At 39.0% G+C, this 14,506-nt stretch overlaps 2 protein-coding genes across 3 annotated transcripts in view; one reads left to right on the top strand and one right to left on the bottom strand.

The window, feature by feature from the left end:
* pag1 (phosphoprotein membrane anchor with glycosphingolipid microdomains 1) overlaps window positions 1-7,081 on the bottom strand; it is a 54,467-nt gene extending 47,386 nt beyond the window's left edge. The window contains exon 1 of one of the 2 annotated variants that reach the window (XM_055053917.1): window positions 6,781-7,081. The gene's annotated coding sequence lies outside the window, so the exon portion shown is untranslated. The remainder of the gene's footprint in view (window positions 1-6,780) is intronic. The other variant, XM_055053918.1, reaches the window with a different exon arrangement.
* Window positions 7,082-11,409: 4,328 nt separating this feature from the next.
* mrpl53 (mitochondrial ribosomal protein L53) lies at window positions 11,410-14,506 on the top strand. The gene is made up of 3 exons (XM_055053910.1): window positions 11,410-11,516; window positions 12,409-12,521; window positions 14,310-14,506. Exons 1-3 carry the CDS (start codon window positions 11,422-11,424, stop codon window positions 14,426-14,428), a joined length of 327 nt encoding a protein of 108 aa, XP_054909885.1. The 5' UTR covers window positions 11,410-11,421; the 3' UTR covers window positions 14,429-14,506.

The following is a 14,506-nucleotide window of genomic DNA, read 5'->3' as shown; positions in this document are numbered from 1 at the left end:
AATATAGGAACAGCATTTTAACCACACAAACAGGTAGGAGATTAAAACGATGTGATAAACTTAGAAAGTGCTTCAGATTTGCTTTACGAAAGCGCAAAGCCTAACTAATGCAGTTAATGCTAAAACCTTATAAACTTTGCTAAGTTAGGCATTTAAATCAAATATTTTGATTGATTTTTCCAAGAGAATATGCAGTTATGTCATTTGCCCTGCCACTGATTAACTGAATTACTTTTGACTCAGCTCGACATTAGGTAATTTCCCTGCTTTACATTTAGAGTTGAAAGGATTTCCTGAAGCAGGCAAAAATGAAAGAGTCAAATAAACACCCATCTGCTGCTATTTGATTTGTTTACCTTTTTTGTAAAACTAGAGCAACGGACGCTGTGGAGACTACAATAGACAGGACTAGCAAAAACAAAACAAAACAGAAAAAAATTCCCTTTAGAATGAGAGAAGCAAATTAAAATCCATTTTATGAGGTTTACTGCTTTTGAGGAGCAAAAGAGAAGAAGCCATGATAACTCATCTCAGACAGTGCAAATCAATATCAGGTTTCATATCAATATCAAGCGCAAAATTATGGCCTCATTTTTATTTCCCTCATTTTTTGCGTCTAACTGTAGCGCCGTGATTTTATTGCTGTCTGACTGAGTCTGTCTCCTTTTCCTTTCAGAAGCTTCTAAACTTTAAAAACTATGGACAAAAGTGCAGAAAACTATCATTTTTTTTGGAGTGCTGCAGTAGATTTATGCTTCTTTCTTCTCCAGCACCAAATTATTTCTCAATCTGGAAATGGAGACTTTATATAACAAAATTATAGATTTAAATAAGAGGTAAAGAAGTATAGCTGCACTTTTGAGCTTAGAATAAACAAGAACTACAATCTATCTGAAGCGGCCTACAGTAAAAACCTAAATTAGAAACAATCATATATATGTACCAATGATTTGGAGAAAATGTGATCGGAACTCCCCAAAGATAAAGTGTGTTTTATATTTACTGCATTCAGTTCTGAGGTACAACAATTTGTGTGTATATGAAGCAAAATTAGAAATTAAAAAAACTAAAATTCTCAATTTGATTCTGCACTCAAAAGGCTTTCTTTGAGCAGTGTAAAAGTGAACCACACCAGCTTAAAATGTAACAAATGCTGTGATTTTAGTCACCAATCAAACTGAGTCTACCAGACTATCAACCAACTGTGAAAGCTCTTCTGGATGGTGGCCACATCACAATTATTATTTTTTTTTTTTTGCATGGGTTTAATGTTTCCAAAATGCAATAAAGTGCATATGTCAACTGTATTGCTCCAGCTCTTGTCCATTTCCTCCGCTGCATTTACAAGGCTATTAATTACAACATAAGCGTGATCTAACTGCAGAGCTGCTAAATTTATTTTAGAAAAGCTGCTGCTGTTAAATGGCTTTTTGGGGCATAAAAACCTGATGAGAAGTTCAGAAAAGCAGCTTCATTCAGTGACAAAATTAAAGCCAAAGATGTCACCAAACAATGTCACTTTAGTGAAACAAGTCAGATTTATGTGACTGTGACATTTTCTTTACCTTTCCATAAAAGATAGCACACTGAGCTCTGTTAGTGCTGCAATAAATGACTGTGTTTTTTTTACAATTCTAAATATTTCTACCTCAAGTCTGATGGCTAAGATTTACAAATCCCTAACAGATTAAGCTTTAAGAGTATGAAATACTCTTTCTATAATCCAGTTAACTTTCCTGATGTCTGCTGAAGCGCTTTGTCCCTGCGGTGTAAAGTAATGAATCTCGCTGGACTAAGTCCTGTCCGTAGTTATCAATTCTCTTAACACCAGCTTTATTTTCCGCATTTTCTGCCTCTATACTCTGAAATATATCCGAAGAAGGCCAAACCGAACAGGCAGGCAGGTTTACACGAAGCTTAACATCATCTGGACAATCAAAGATTTACTAAAATCCATGAAACATTTGCTTTCATTCATTTTATGAAACCATCATGTGCATTAGGCTTGTGTGCAGCATATTTAGCTGCAAATTCAAGGGTGAAAATCTGATGGGCAGACACACAGACAATAGCATGTGAACCATAAAAGGTAATATTTTATCCAAAAATGATGTTAGTAATGGCTCTGGTTCTGCATCTGATCAGAAGAGTCTCTAGTTTGAAAAGTCACATTTTTACACTCTAGCACCCATTTGCTAAAAAATTAACTTTTTGGACTCCCAAAGCACAGTTTCCTTGTGGGTGCGTATCAGCTCTTACTGTTGAGTTCCACGCAATGTTTCATTCATTTCATTCTGCAGTAATAAGTCTGAATTTCTATGTTTCAAGATAAAAATATATTAAAAAAACAAAGACGGTAATTATGACCAGCTCTGACTCAGAACTCTTTTTTTTTGTTCATGTGGATAAACTAGTATCATCAATAGAATAGAATAAAACAAACTTTATCAATGGATTTCTAGCTTTTATTTTGGGACCATTTTAGGCAAACAGTGGATTGGATCACCGACAGTGCAAACAGATTAGTTTCCTTCACTCAATCAGGGTTTGGTACAAGAGTCAAATATAGTTGCTCTCAACAGAGAACCATTTGGTTCTACGACAACCAGAAAGCCACCACCGCTCAACCTCACTACGCCACAACAAATAACTCTCCTAGCACGTGACTCTCCCTGTAGCAGGGTCGTCTGTGTTTCCGAGGAGGACCTCAGAGCAGGGAAGCAACTCGTCAACACAGCATTAGGGAGTAAAGCAGCCAGCATTCACAACACACACATTAAATTTAAACAAAGAGCTCATAGAGTTTCAGGAATGTTGCATTTCTTTCTACTCAAAGTGATAAGAATGTTATTCTAGATAAGGTAAAAGTTTTGTCCCAGTAGAGAAGCTGCAGCTTTACTCTTTATGTTGCTTTTAGCAGTGTGATAAGCAAAGTAATGGCCGGCAAAAACCTTCTTTGAGATCACCCAGCAGCACCAACGGTTGCGTCACAGTGTGCTCCTCGCTGCACAGCCAGAAACCGCACAAGTGTCTCTGACTGCAAATGTTTTGTTCTCTTACCAACCACACGCACACTTGAAATAGGCCTCATTTCAATAAATGTCAAGAGTAAAAACACTAATACTAACTCAGAGGTTTCCGCTTCATTTTGTGTAGTTTCAATTAAATGGCTTACATGAGAAGAGAGGATGAATCTGTTGACCAAAAGAAAGAAAGAAAGAAAACCTGCAGGAAATGCTTACTAATAAAAAATAATAATTACCTCCCCTGTTTACTCGATCCCAGACCATTCACTGTGGTTTTCTTTTATGTTTTGATGATTGAATTCTGCTCAGTGCACAGGAAGCTGGACATTTAACGTCTCATTGCTAGTCAGAGCAACGCGCCCTCCTCCAGACTCAATCTTTGCTTTAATTCCCCCAGGTGTACGCGCCTCCGACGGACAGGGGTGTCAAACAGGGCGTGCAGCGTAATTGTAAAATCTGGGGCCACGGCTCCACTGTTTGCCTTCAAATGATGGAGATGGTGTTCCTGCTTGTTAAAGCCTAAGTGACTGTGAAATGTGTGTAGTCTGCTAAACGACATCTCGTCAGCCAGTGATGAAGCGCCGCCCGCCAAGCAGTCAGAGACGGAGCGATTATAATTTATCCTTTTCAGAAAAGGGACGCTCCAGATCCAGCAGAGACATTTTAATGAGCGCAGAAATGTACGTGGATGTGACATGACAACACTATGAAAACACATAACAGGGTTTTTAAGGCTAAAGATACAAAGATTTGCATAAGTTAATATTGTCTATACAAAAAGAAATGACAAAACATTGAAAGGAGTTGGTATGATTGCAGAAGATAGGCTGACATCACTCTGACCTTCGGAAACCCAGGGAGCTTATTGGTGACAAAAAAATATATATTTATATCCACATTTTCTACAAAATTAAATCTTCAAATAATCATTAGAATCAATTTATCGTCTTGCCCTATTTGTACTGTTCATTATCTATTAGTAATATTTAATCTAACAGTAGGACTTTTAACCTGGTTGTTGGTTTCAATGGTCTTTCCTCTTGCCATAAACACAGTTTAGTAGCCCACCCTTGTCCTCATTTGCTTCTAACTTATCTCTTACTTTTTGTACAACAGCTGCAAACACCCACCCTGGTCGCCAGCCGAATTCCCGGATTAGCAGTCCGCTATGAATACCGGCGAGTTAAAACTGTCACAAAGCATTTGCCATTCGCCGCCACGCAGTCAGTTGCTTACAGGGTGATGGGGATTTAGCGATGTGCAGATTTCCCGCGCTGACCCTTCTGACATGTGTGCGTTTTAAGCCGCAGAAGCTTCTCTGTCACTTCTGTACAATGCACACATAGTAGCACAATAACATAGGATTGAGCCTCTTGGATTGAGCCTCCTTCGACTTCAATCTGGGTTTCAAATACCGAAAGGCGTTTATCGCTGCTGTCAATCAGTGATTAGGAGAAAACAAAAAGTACATTTATGTAAAGACAATGATTTAACCTGCTTCCAGAGAGAAATTGCTATTCATTTACCATGTTTTCATCAAAAGATGCCACCAGACAGAGGAGACGTCATTAATGTTTAGCATATCACACAAGGAAGTGCTGTGAATGCAAAGGGAAGCTAAAACAAAGTGCAAATTGTGTTTGCTGAAGTGAATGTCAACTTGTGTGACAGCCAGACTGCTGCGGGGTTTCTGCCAGCATATTCAACAACCACGCACATCAACGGGAGCTGAAGGAGGGGGCTTCTGTTGGCTCTGTTAGCGTGTCTGTGTGTGCGTGCCAGCGTGTGTGAATAAGATAAATGAGAACCGCCAGAGTGTGAAAAAGGGGGGGTTTATTTGGCAGGTGAGCAGAAGGGTGGATTTGTTGTTGAATTGAGTGCGTTTCTCATCTGCATAGCATACAGGAAGCAGTAGAGTGAGGTGCGTTTGGCCGTGCAGGCATGCCTGTCAGCTTCAACATCAGGTGGAGGAAAGAGGTCGCTCATGTCATCGTGAGTGAATTAGGATGTTCATAAAACTCAGCTTGTCCAGACGCATCTTACCATCAGCTGACTCAACAGCTGCTGTTTGTGCATGGGACTGGTGTTCACGCTGTTCACTGCTTCGTCCTGTCAAAAATTTCGCTTAAAATGCGAAACTTTGCCTGGAAAAAACTCCTTTGGATTTATCTAAAGAGAGGAAGAATTTTCTAAAATCAACTAAATAATCTGGTGCTTCAGTTTCAGCCCCCCAAACTGTGACATTTACTTACAATTTAACTTTAAGAGTGATGTATTTTAATAGTTTTTGTCAGTTCTGAGTGATTGTGACTTGCATTTTATTAAATACTAAAAATGTTAGAATACTACAGAGGACCAATGAAAATACATATTTTACATAAAATGTTACGTTGTGGACACATTATGACCTACATAATCAAGAGATTATTACCAGGAAGGTGAGCCACAGAAGGTTTGCTGTTCAAAGTGGGTTGCAGCTAAGAGAAGTGTTGGAAAACTGAGTGGAAGAAAAAACTGCGGTAAAAAAAAAAGTGCGCAAATCCAACTGGGTTTTTATCTTGAGTATTTTATTTTATGTAAAAAATAAAATACTCAATATTGGTGTTGTAAAGAGGAAGATGAGAAACGGCCAACTCAACGAAGCAAGACATGAGCGCTGCTTTTTGAGCAACGTGGGCTTCTTGAACACCTCACCAGAATGAAAGGCTGATTACACAGCACTGAAGCAGAAAATCAGGCAAAAGGACATACTTTTCAGTTGTCTCACAATATTCTTGTCCAGCATTATAATTGTCTATGAACTTATATTTTGGTTTTAGTAACTGCAACTATAATCACAGCAGAAATTACAGCTTGAAATATTATTCGGAATAATAAGTCCACGTAACACATTTAACTCTTAACTGCAATGCTGAAATATTTTTTTCTGAAGAAACTAATTTATTCAGATGCACCAGAATCAACTGATTTGACTTAACTCCTTCAACCGAGGTTCATATTTTATACCTGACTTACAGAAATTCCCTATAACGTTTTACTAGGAGAAACAATCTAAGCTGGTTGATTTGTTTCAAGGAAGGATTTTTTTTTCTCTCTCATTGCTTGAATGTTAAGAACACATTCTGGTTATGAAAGAGTTCTTTTTGGGTAAACTATTACAAATTAATTGACTGTTAAAAGTTGTCATTTATCTAAAAAGACACTCGCTTTTCAAATGCATACATACAAGTACTCACACACATCAGTGTTTTCTTTGTGCATGTGTGCAAAGCTGTAACAACAAGACAAAGTCGAAAAGAATGAGGGAAGTTGATTTGCATCTTGTTAAGCAAGCACCTATTGAGGATTAAATTAGAAATGTTGACAGCTTCCCATGTTTGTTCTGCAAAATGAGCCCAACACAGCTGACACAGCCCTGAATGACGGATTAAAAGCATAGAAGAAGTTTATTAGCAGCAGCACATCTGATTTCTGACAGTTGGCAAGAAGTCTGACGCCGATGCCTGGTGCCATTTGTTAACACTAAAACGTATGCCCAGATGGCAACAAGTTTCTCCCCTCACCATTTCTCCAATTCTGCTTTCAGCGCGACCACCAAGGCTGCCGCAGTCACTTCACCGCGCCGCTCCCTCCCTGCCTGCCTGCCTCCCTCCCTGCCCCTCTGTCTGCAGCTCAACTTTTCCACAAACCCTCACAGATATCTCAAAGCCTCCATTCTCCGACCCTTTACAAATGACAACTTTTACACACTCACGTGCGAAGGCTTGGAGAGGAGCGCCTACCCAGAGACCGAGGCGCGAGGAGCGTCCGGCGGTTGCCCGCGTCCCAAAGTGGCCGGGCTCCTTCAGTGAGCCGCTGGTTCAAAGCCTCCCGCCCCCCGGCGCTGCGTTTGGAGGAGCAGAGGGACAGACGCGGGGTCCTGTGCTTGTGGAGGCCACAAGTCGAGATGTGTCTCGCTGCGCAGCCCGAGCGCATTTCAGGAAGGCGATAGAGACGAGGAGCTTCTCAGTTCAGTCCAGCCTGCCGCGCTGTGCCGCGGTAGCTCCGCCAGCTGTAGAGACTGCAGCCTGGAACGCCGGTGGGAGGAGGAGCGGCGAAAAGCGCAAAGAGTCATGGGAAATGTAGTAGCATGGAGGCGGCGCTCAGACAGATTTTGCTGAGTTCTAGTTGGGTTTTGGCCTCCCAGCCCCAATCCAATTTGATTCAGTTCACTTCAAATTTATTATTTAACTAAGAACAGCGTATTAAACAACGTGACATATTATAAACTGCTGTTTTGTACGTGTTATAGCAAAGGGTTAATTTGTAAACCCAGTCCTCGGTTGGGCCCTTTTGAAGACAGCAAAATTTAAATTAAAATATATTATAAAATATTAGCAAGAAAAGCATAAAAATGGATATTAGAGAAAATTAATTTTCCACAACAAAGCAGCCTTTGTGTCAAAAAAAAAAATCCAATCATTGTATGAAATTCTTATTTTTAAAAATGATTTTAATTGTTGGTTGCACTATTAATAAATTTGCGCCAAAAAGAATGTTTTAGAAGAACTAGAAGCTCCAAATCAATATGTCTTTTGTGCCAATAAAGACTTTACATGTTGTATTAAAAGTTATGGGATTATACAGGAATAGTCAATGAGTCAGAAAAGTTTTGAATGATCATTTTTGAATGATCTTTTTGTTTATCTTGCCATGTGTTCTTTTGGTGTTAGATCAGGACTTTGACTGGGACATTCCAGCACATGAAAATGCTTTGATCTATTGCACTGCAGATCTTACTATATGTTTAACGTCATTGCCCTGCTGAAAGGTCAACCTCCTTCCCCGAGCGTTTTGCAACCTCTAAGCTGGTTTTCTTCTAGGATTGCCCTGTAATTACCTCCATCCATCTTCCCTTTGACTTTGGCCAGCTTTCCTGCTCTCAGCTGTTTCTCTAACAAATACTTTCCTTGGCCTGCTCAGGTGATTGTTCAGTTGTCAGCTCACCTGGATGGCCCTGTGTTGAACAGTGATTGTATTTTGTGAACTGTTAAAAGTTGAGATCTTGCGTTGCTGCTTAACACTGTTTCAAAGCTCTTCACAAACTGTCTGCTGTGGTCGTCTTGATGGTAAATCCAGATTCAGATTTAAAGTTTTGAAAAAGTTTTCAAAACCATGCATCATTTTCATAATGCACCACTTTGTCTTTGTCTTTCATCTAAAATCCCAATAGAAACACAAAGCCGTATGGTTGCAACATGGCAAAATGTGATGAGGAGTATGTTTTAAAAAGCACTGATTTGCATAGATGTTCACTGTATGCATTTCAACCTTCTGACCTCTGTCTCAAACTTTTATCTATGAAAAGTAATAGGTAAACACTCCTTCATCCCTACAGCAATATCACTTTTTAATCCAGGACCAGCCAGGAGGAATTGTATCTGATTAGATCGTTGATGTCTTGATATCTATTTTGCTTATTGCACATATGTTGATGGTGTTGGTAGTAATTATTAGCTGACAACAATATACACTGTCAATAGCAGTATCTTGTCTGCACTGCTATTGATGTTGTGTGGGCACACTGTCTTGTCCCTCATTTTTAGTACTTTGATAAACCTGAACCCAAACATGAACCTGATTAACCAGCATTAGCTGGGTTGCGTTAAACTTTTCATTGTACAGGTTTTTGTTTTTTTTTTTTTTGAAAAATGGCATACCTGGAGGGTTTTCTGCAGATTTTATTTCAATCGCTTATACATGAGAGGTTGCCTCCAGGAACCTGGTAGCTTTTCAGTATTTTTATAGATTTATGGGTTCTATGATTAATGAAGTCCATGTGAAATTACATTACAAAGGGTTAGAGAGAAGGATAAAGAGATTACATGTACTTCAGTTTTTTGTGGATGCATACTTGCAGAAAATCCCTTGCGATCCAAAAGAAGCAGACACTTGAGTGATGAACAGAATAAAGGCAAAACAGCAACATTATAGCCGAGCTCTCCAGGGATTAGCACCTATTCTGGTTGTGGTATTTCTACGTGAAACACCTGGGTTCAGACTATTAATGTCTACAGTGCAGCCGCATTCCTGATTTAACCCGAAGGGAGAATAACTACTAGGAAAAGCTAATGTATTTTACAGTAAAACAAAGAGGGAGGGTTGTAACCTTTATTTTTCTTGCAATAACTCCCAGAAATATCAGTGACACGCACAAGAAGAAAACTGTTTGATGCATTTGCTTCCATTAAAAGCAAATCTTGAAGCTCAGACTGAGACCGTGATGGATGAAATTCTACACCAAGACAATAAGTTGCTTTCCTTTCAGGTCAAACATTCCCTTGTGCATTCATTGTTTCTCAGCAGCCTCTCCCCCACTTTCTTACTGCCTGCGCAAAGAGTACATTTCCTACAACAGCTCGCTGTTTGCGTGTGTGTGTGTGTGTGTGGCGCATGTGGGGTGTGTAGAGGAAATGCTTCTGCCTTTCAGTAGCCTTATGTCTAAATTTAGAGTACCGCGGCTGTCAGAGGCCAGCTCGGACTGCTGGCCGCTCAGGAAAGAGACTCGAAGCATGTTAAAAGTCGGGGACAAATTGTGTAAAGCTGGGCTGTGCTCAGCTGAGAATAACACATTTGCTCCTTGCACGTCCTGATAAACAAGAGGATCTAAAAATATCCCCAAACAGCCAGGAGAGTTTCAGGAAGTGTAAATGCAATGGTGAACAATGTTAAATGGGAAGACAAGTTGGGTCATCTATCATAACACAAGATCATTTATGAGAAACAAAAGATGTAATCATCTAAGAGTCATTCTTAGGTCATAGATGAGGTTGAGATTACGTTTACTGTAGTCATATGTAGAAAAAGAAAGCAAAAGGCCAACAATGCAAATCCAAACATGCAAGGAACCAATTCGTGTATCTTTTTCAAATCTGTTTACAGGCAGTGCATTGTTCGTGTCTTTTTGATTATGAGATGTGCGCCTATGTCTGTCTGGAGAGCAGCACCTCCTTTGTTGACTCAATTCCTGACAGACCCCTGTCGCCCCCCTCTGTGGCTCGTTTGCCCTCTAATGTGATTCGGTTGGGCCAAAAGGAGATGATAGCAGCAAAGAGTCACAGTCGGTTTGCCTCTGGGCTTTCCTTTAATGGGTTTTGGTGTACAACCAGGGACAAAACTCTGCTTTTTCCATCAGTATCATTTTTGTATTTTAAATCAACATTTTGCCCAAATAATGCTGAAAACAAAATTGACAGAGAACTCAAATGAAATATGGAAAAGTCTGGATGCAAAATAAATGATCAGTTTTAAAAATCATAGGTCTGGGTAAGTATGGAAGAAGAAAACAGTTTGAAGAAAAAAATACTTCTACATTTTATTTGTTTCTGCCATGAGCACTGCACCTCATCGGCTACCCCTTAATCTGGTTTTTAATGCTCTCTTTAAAACTAAGTGAATATTTGGGTATATATTCAATTGGTGCTGGTTGCATATGCGTGAATTGGAGCAGCATGGTCTGCTCTAAGTTTCTGCTTGAATTTAAATAAGAAGCTGCTGGTTGTCTATGGGATAAATAAATGCATGTCTATCAGTGTCTACTTTGCAAATTGTGAGTTGTAAAAGAATTGAGAAAAGTCTTTAGGAACTGAACTGTAACTTGATTGTATGTGGAAGACAAAATTGCGCTCTACTGAAACCATCAGTATCATCAAAGACATAAATCACATTTGTCTTTATGAAATTTGGATTTGTGCAGTGAAAATAGGTGAGCTGAAATAAGTAAAAAATCAAATCAAATCAAACAAACCTGAATTTGAGCTATTTTGCAAAACTCTACAAACTCTGTGAGATATTACAACCACAAACTATTAATATTGAGTCAGGCACTGCTGCTCGTCTTTTGGGATTATATACATATATATTAAAAAACCTAAAAGACTGATTTGTTTAATTCAAATTAACTTAGAAATCAAAATTTGATGCACCACCACTGAGTGAACTCAGTGGTGCATAGTGGGCATGAGTGAATATATTTGTTGTAATATACACATATATTAAAACACATATATATGTTTAATATCTCCTAGGAAAAATTAGGAGGGTTAAGACGCTTGAATCTTTATAAATAATGTTTGCAAGACTGAGACATTGACAAAAATGGCATCAGGAGGAGATAGGACACAAATTAGTCAGCAGTTATAGTTTTAAAAAGTCATATTATATTATATTATATTATATTATATTATATTATATTATATTATATTATATTATATTATATTATATTATATTATATTATATTATATTTCTAAACCCAAAGTAGGAAATATTCACTTTGCAAGATTCCCCATCCTCTGCTGCCCTCTAGTGGTTTCAATTAGAAGCTTCACTTCCTGTCGAGGTCGCCATTCCAGAAAACATGGCGGCCACCAGTAAAACTGCCGTGTTATTGAAAGCTGTGAAGAAAATAACCATTCAGTTCTGTCCATTCGAGTCCAATGTCCGCTCAACAAGGTGAGGAACCTTCGTTCAGCTTTACTGTTGTGTTGTAATGGCGTCGTCTCACAAATGTTGTGTGATAATGGCAGGGTTGTTGTTAGTGAGAAAATAGCAGATACTCACGAAGAGTATCAAGAACCAGGATTTGCCCATCGCTGTTCCAAAGGGTTAAAGAGCTGAAGCTGTCCTTTTTATTAACTGTTTAATGCACCTGCATGTCGCTGCTGGTTCACAGTCAACAGCTCGAAAGCAAAAAATACTTACTGCTCAGCTGTAAAATTCAAGTCATGAAGTAATTTCTCAAAGATAAAGTTTGTCTTTTCAATAGATGTAATAAATAAGTCTAGATTTTTTGTGTAGTTTTTCCACATTAAATTTTATTTCCTTAGTAGTTAAAAAAAGTCTCCTATTACCTGATGGTTTTCTCTAAAACTACTCCAATTAGGCTCAGAGGAAATTGTACGAAACATTCAGGTTTTATTATTATTAATGATTATTCCTCCATTTATGTTTATAATTGTTTTTTTGTTTGTTTGTTTTACAGTTGAGGCCAGTGTTGACCCAGTGTCAGTGCAGCATGTCTGTCATTTATGGGATTGACTTCATTTATTGTTTCCCAACCCTGGTCCTCAAGGCACACTGTCCTACATGTTTCAGAGGTTTCCCTGCTTTAATGTGCCTGATTCAACTGATAGCAGTTCAACAAACGCCCATTAATCGGTCATCAACTGAAATCAGCTGGACTGAAGCCAGGAAATACCTAAAACATGCAGGGCGGTGTGCCTTGAGGACCAGGGTTGGGAAGCATTGATACTGTTAAGGTTTAATGCACCAGAGTAAGAACAGTTTGCACATGCAGTCTTCATGTAGAGGACTCAAAGACCCCGACGCTTGCTTGTCTTTTCAGAGAGTTTCTGGCTCTGGTGGGTTCAGATAAGGCCCGCTCCACCAACATGAACTGTGAGGTGATTTCTGTGGTGAAACACGACAAGTCGGAACCAGTAATCGACGTAACATATGGTAAGAAATCGGGCCATGTGCAGCTTAGCTGTTTTTTCAATGAGTACCTGTTGAATATTAGTAGGATCTGATCTGTTGGCTAATGTTCTACTGCTCAACAGAAGGAACATCATAGGAGATTGAGAGTCTAATAAGTTATGATTATATCATCTAATTATACATAGAATTTAATTAAGTCCAAATTATTCCAAGACAACCCAATCATACAATACAGTTAAAGCAGATTATTCAATGCCATTTGTTTTAAAGTTATCTACGTAACAAAGTCCAGCCTTTTGCATTGACCTTGACTTTGCACCATTGGTTCATCTTGAACAAGCATGTGGTGACAGTGGAGAGGAAACTCTCCCCTTTAAGAGGAAGAGCTAAAAACAAACTGGCCTATTGGGAACAAAAGAAGCAATTAAATGTTATATTTAAAAGGAAGAAGTAAAGTTATTTCATGTATTTCACAGGCAACCAATGCAGAGAAGCTAAAATTTGAGAAATCCTTGCTGATCTTCATCAGAACTCTCGCTGCAGCATTTTGGATCACAATGAAGGCTTCCTACTGACGTAGAGCTGCAGTAGTTCAGCTCCCAAGCAGGGATGAGGATTGCTGCGTGATTGGAGTTGTGATGTAAAATCGGCATGTTGAATACAGTCATATAGAAAAGTGTGTACAGCCAATGAAATGTTCAGTTCTTTTGGAAGAAAATATTGATCCTTGACCTTTTCGATTTATCCTGTAAACAAAGCTCTTATAAACTACAAAAAAACAACAACAAAAACCCATTGTCCTCATTATTATAAAATCAACAAACATATTTTTCTTTGCTAATAAAAAAGTTATTAGGATGTCCTAATCCCTAACAACTAGTGAATCCCTACCCACTTTGTTTGAAAGTGAAAGTCTGGGGAAAGTTGAACAATATTTCTGAAGTCCTGGTCTCTGTCGACATTCTGTCTGGTGGACTTCAGTTTGCCCTTCATGGTAGAGGGTAAATGTTTCCTCTTTGCTCACCTCCCTTGAAAACTGAACTCTTCTGTCTTCCTGGCTGTAGAGGCATGCAACAACCGCATGTTCTATATTTCGTGACGACATTTTATTGCTTTCAGAGACTTCTTTTCAACAACTTTCAGCCTGCTCTCCGTGAGAACTTCCTCGGATTGCCCGTTTTAAACGACCATCTGTTTTCTGTAGTGTGAAGCAGCAGATTTATGCCTGTTTGTAATTGTAGCTGAAGTAGTTGTGAATAAGTTTATGGATGTCCTTATTTATTTCTCACGAGAAATTGTGCTCTTATTATATTTACCGAAAGCTCTTTTTTGATCAGATTTTCTTGTCTGTTTGTACCTGAATTAATATTAAGTATCCAATGAATGTCAGAAAAGACATTCAGACTGTTTCAGGGTATTGTTTTTTTTTGTTTTGTTTTTTTCTCACATGCCTGCATCTGAGTCCAAGGCCTTGTATTAAAAATTCTGAATAGATCCAAGTTTCTACTGCACGGCAGATTAAGAAGACTTAATTTGCCGTCAGTAACAAACACTTCATATACCAACAGTACTTTTTTTTTTGTCATCACGTTTAACCTCATTTAGCTCCTGGTGGTTTGATGAGCGTGAGCTTTAGCACGTTTCTGCCCCACAGTCCACAAATATTTGGCGTAGGTCAGCAGAGTCTCTTTGTGGTGCTTGACGTTTGCTCAGAGTTAACGTTCCCCGTGTTTCACTCCTCACACAGTGCCGCCTCCTCTGAGTCATCTCATTGTGTCTTCTGTATTTTTTTTTTTTTTGGAACCACAGTGGACGGAGAGAGGCTGGTGATGAAGGGGGAAAGGTTGACTTGCCGTGAGATGCTGAGCGCCTTTCAGTCCCGCTGCAAAGACAAGGACCCGCAGACCAAAGCCGGAGCCAAGAAGTGACCACCTGTTTGAATTTGTCTGTATTTATATGTGTGTGTAATCTTGGAAATGTACAATAAAACAGTATGTTTAGCTAAA

This window comes from Poeciliopsis prolifica, unplaced genomic scaffold (genome assembly GCF_027474105.1).
Source record: "Poeciliopsis prolifica strain line A6 unplaced genomic scaffold, Auburn_PproV2 SCAFFOLD038, whole genome shotgun sequence".
In the NCBI taxonomy this organism is placed as follows: domain Eukaryota; kingdom Metazoa; phylum Chordata; class Actinopteri; order Cyprinodontiformes; family Poeciliidae; genus Poeciliopsis; species Poeciliopsis prolifica.
This window is presented reverse-complemented; position numbering and strand designations above follow the sequence as displayed.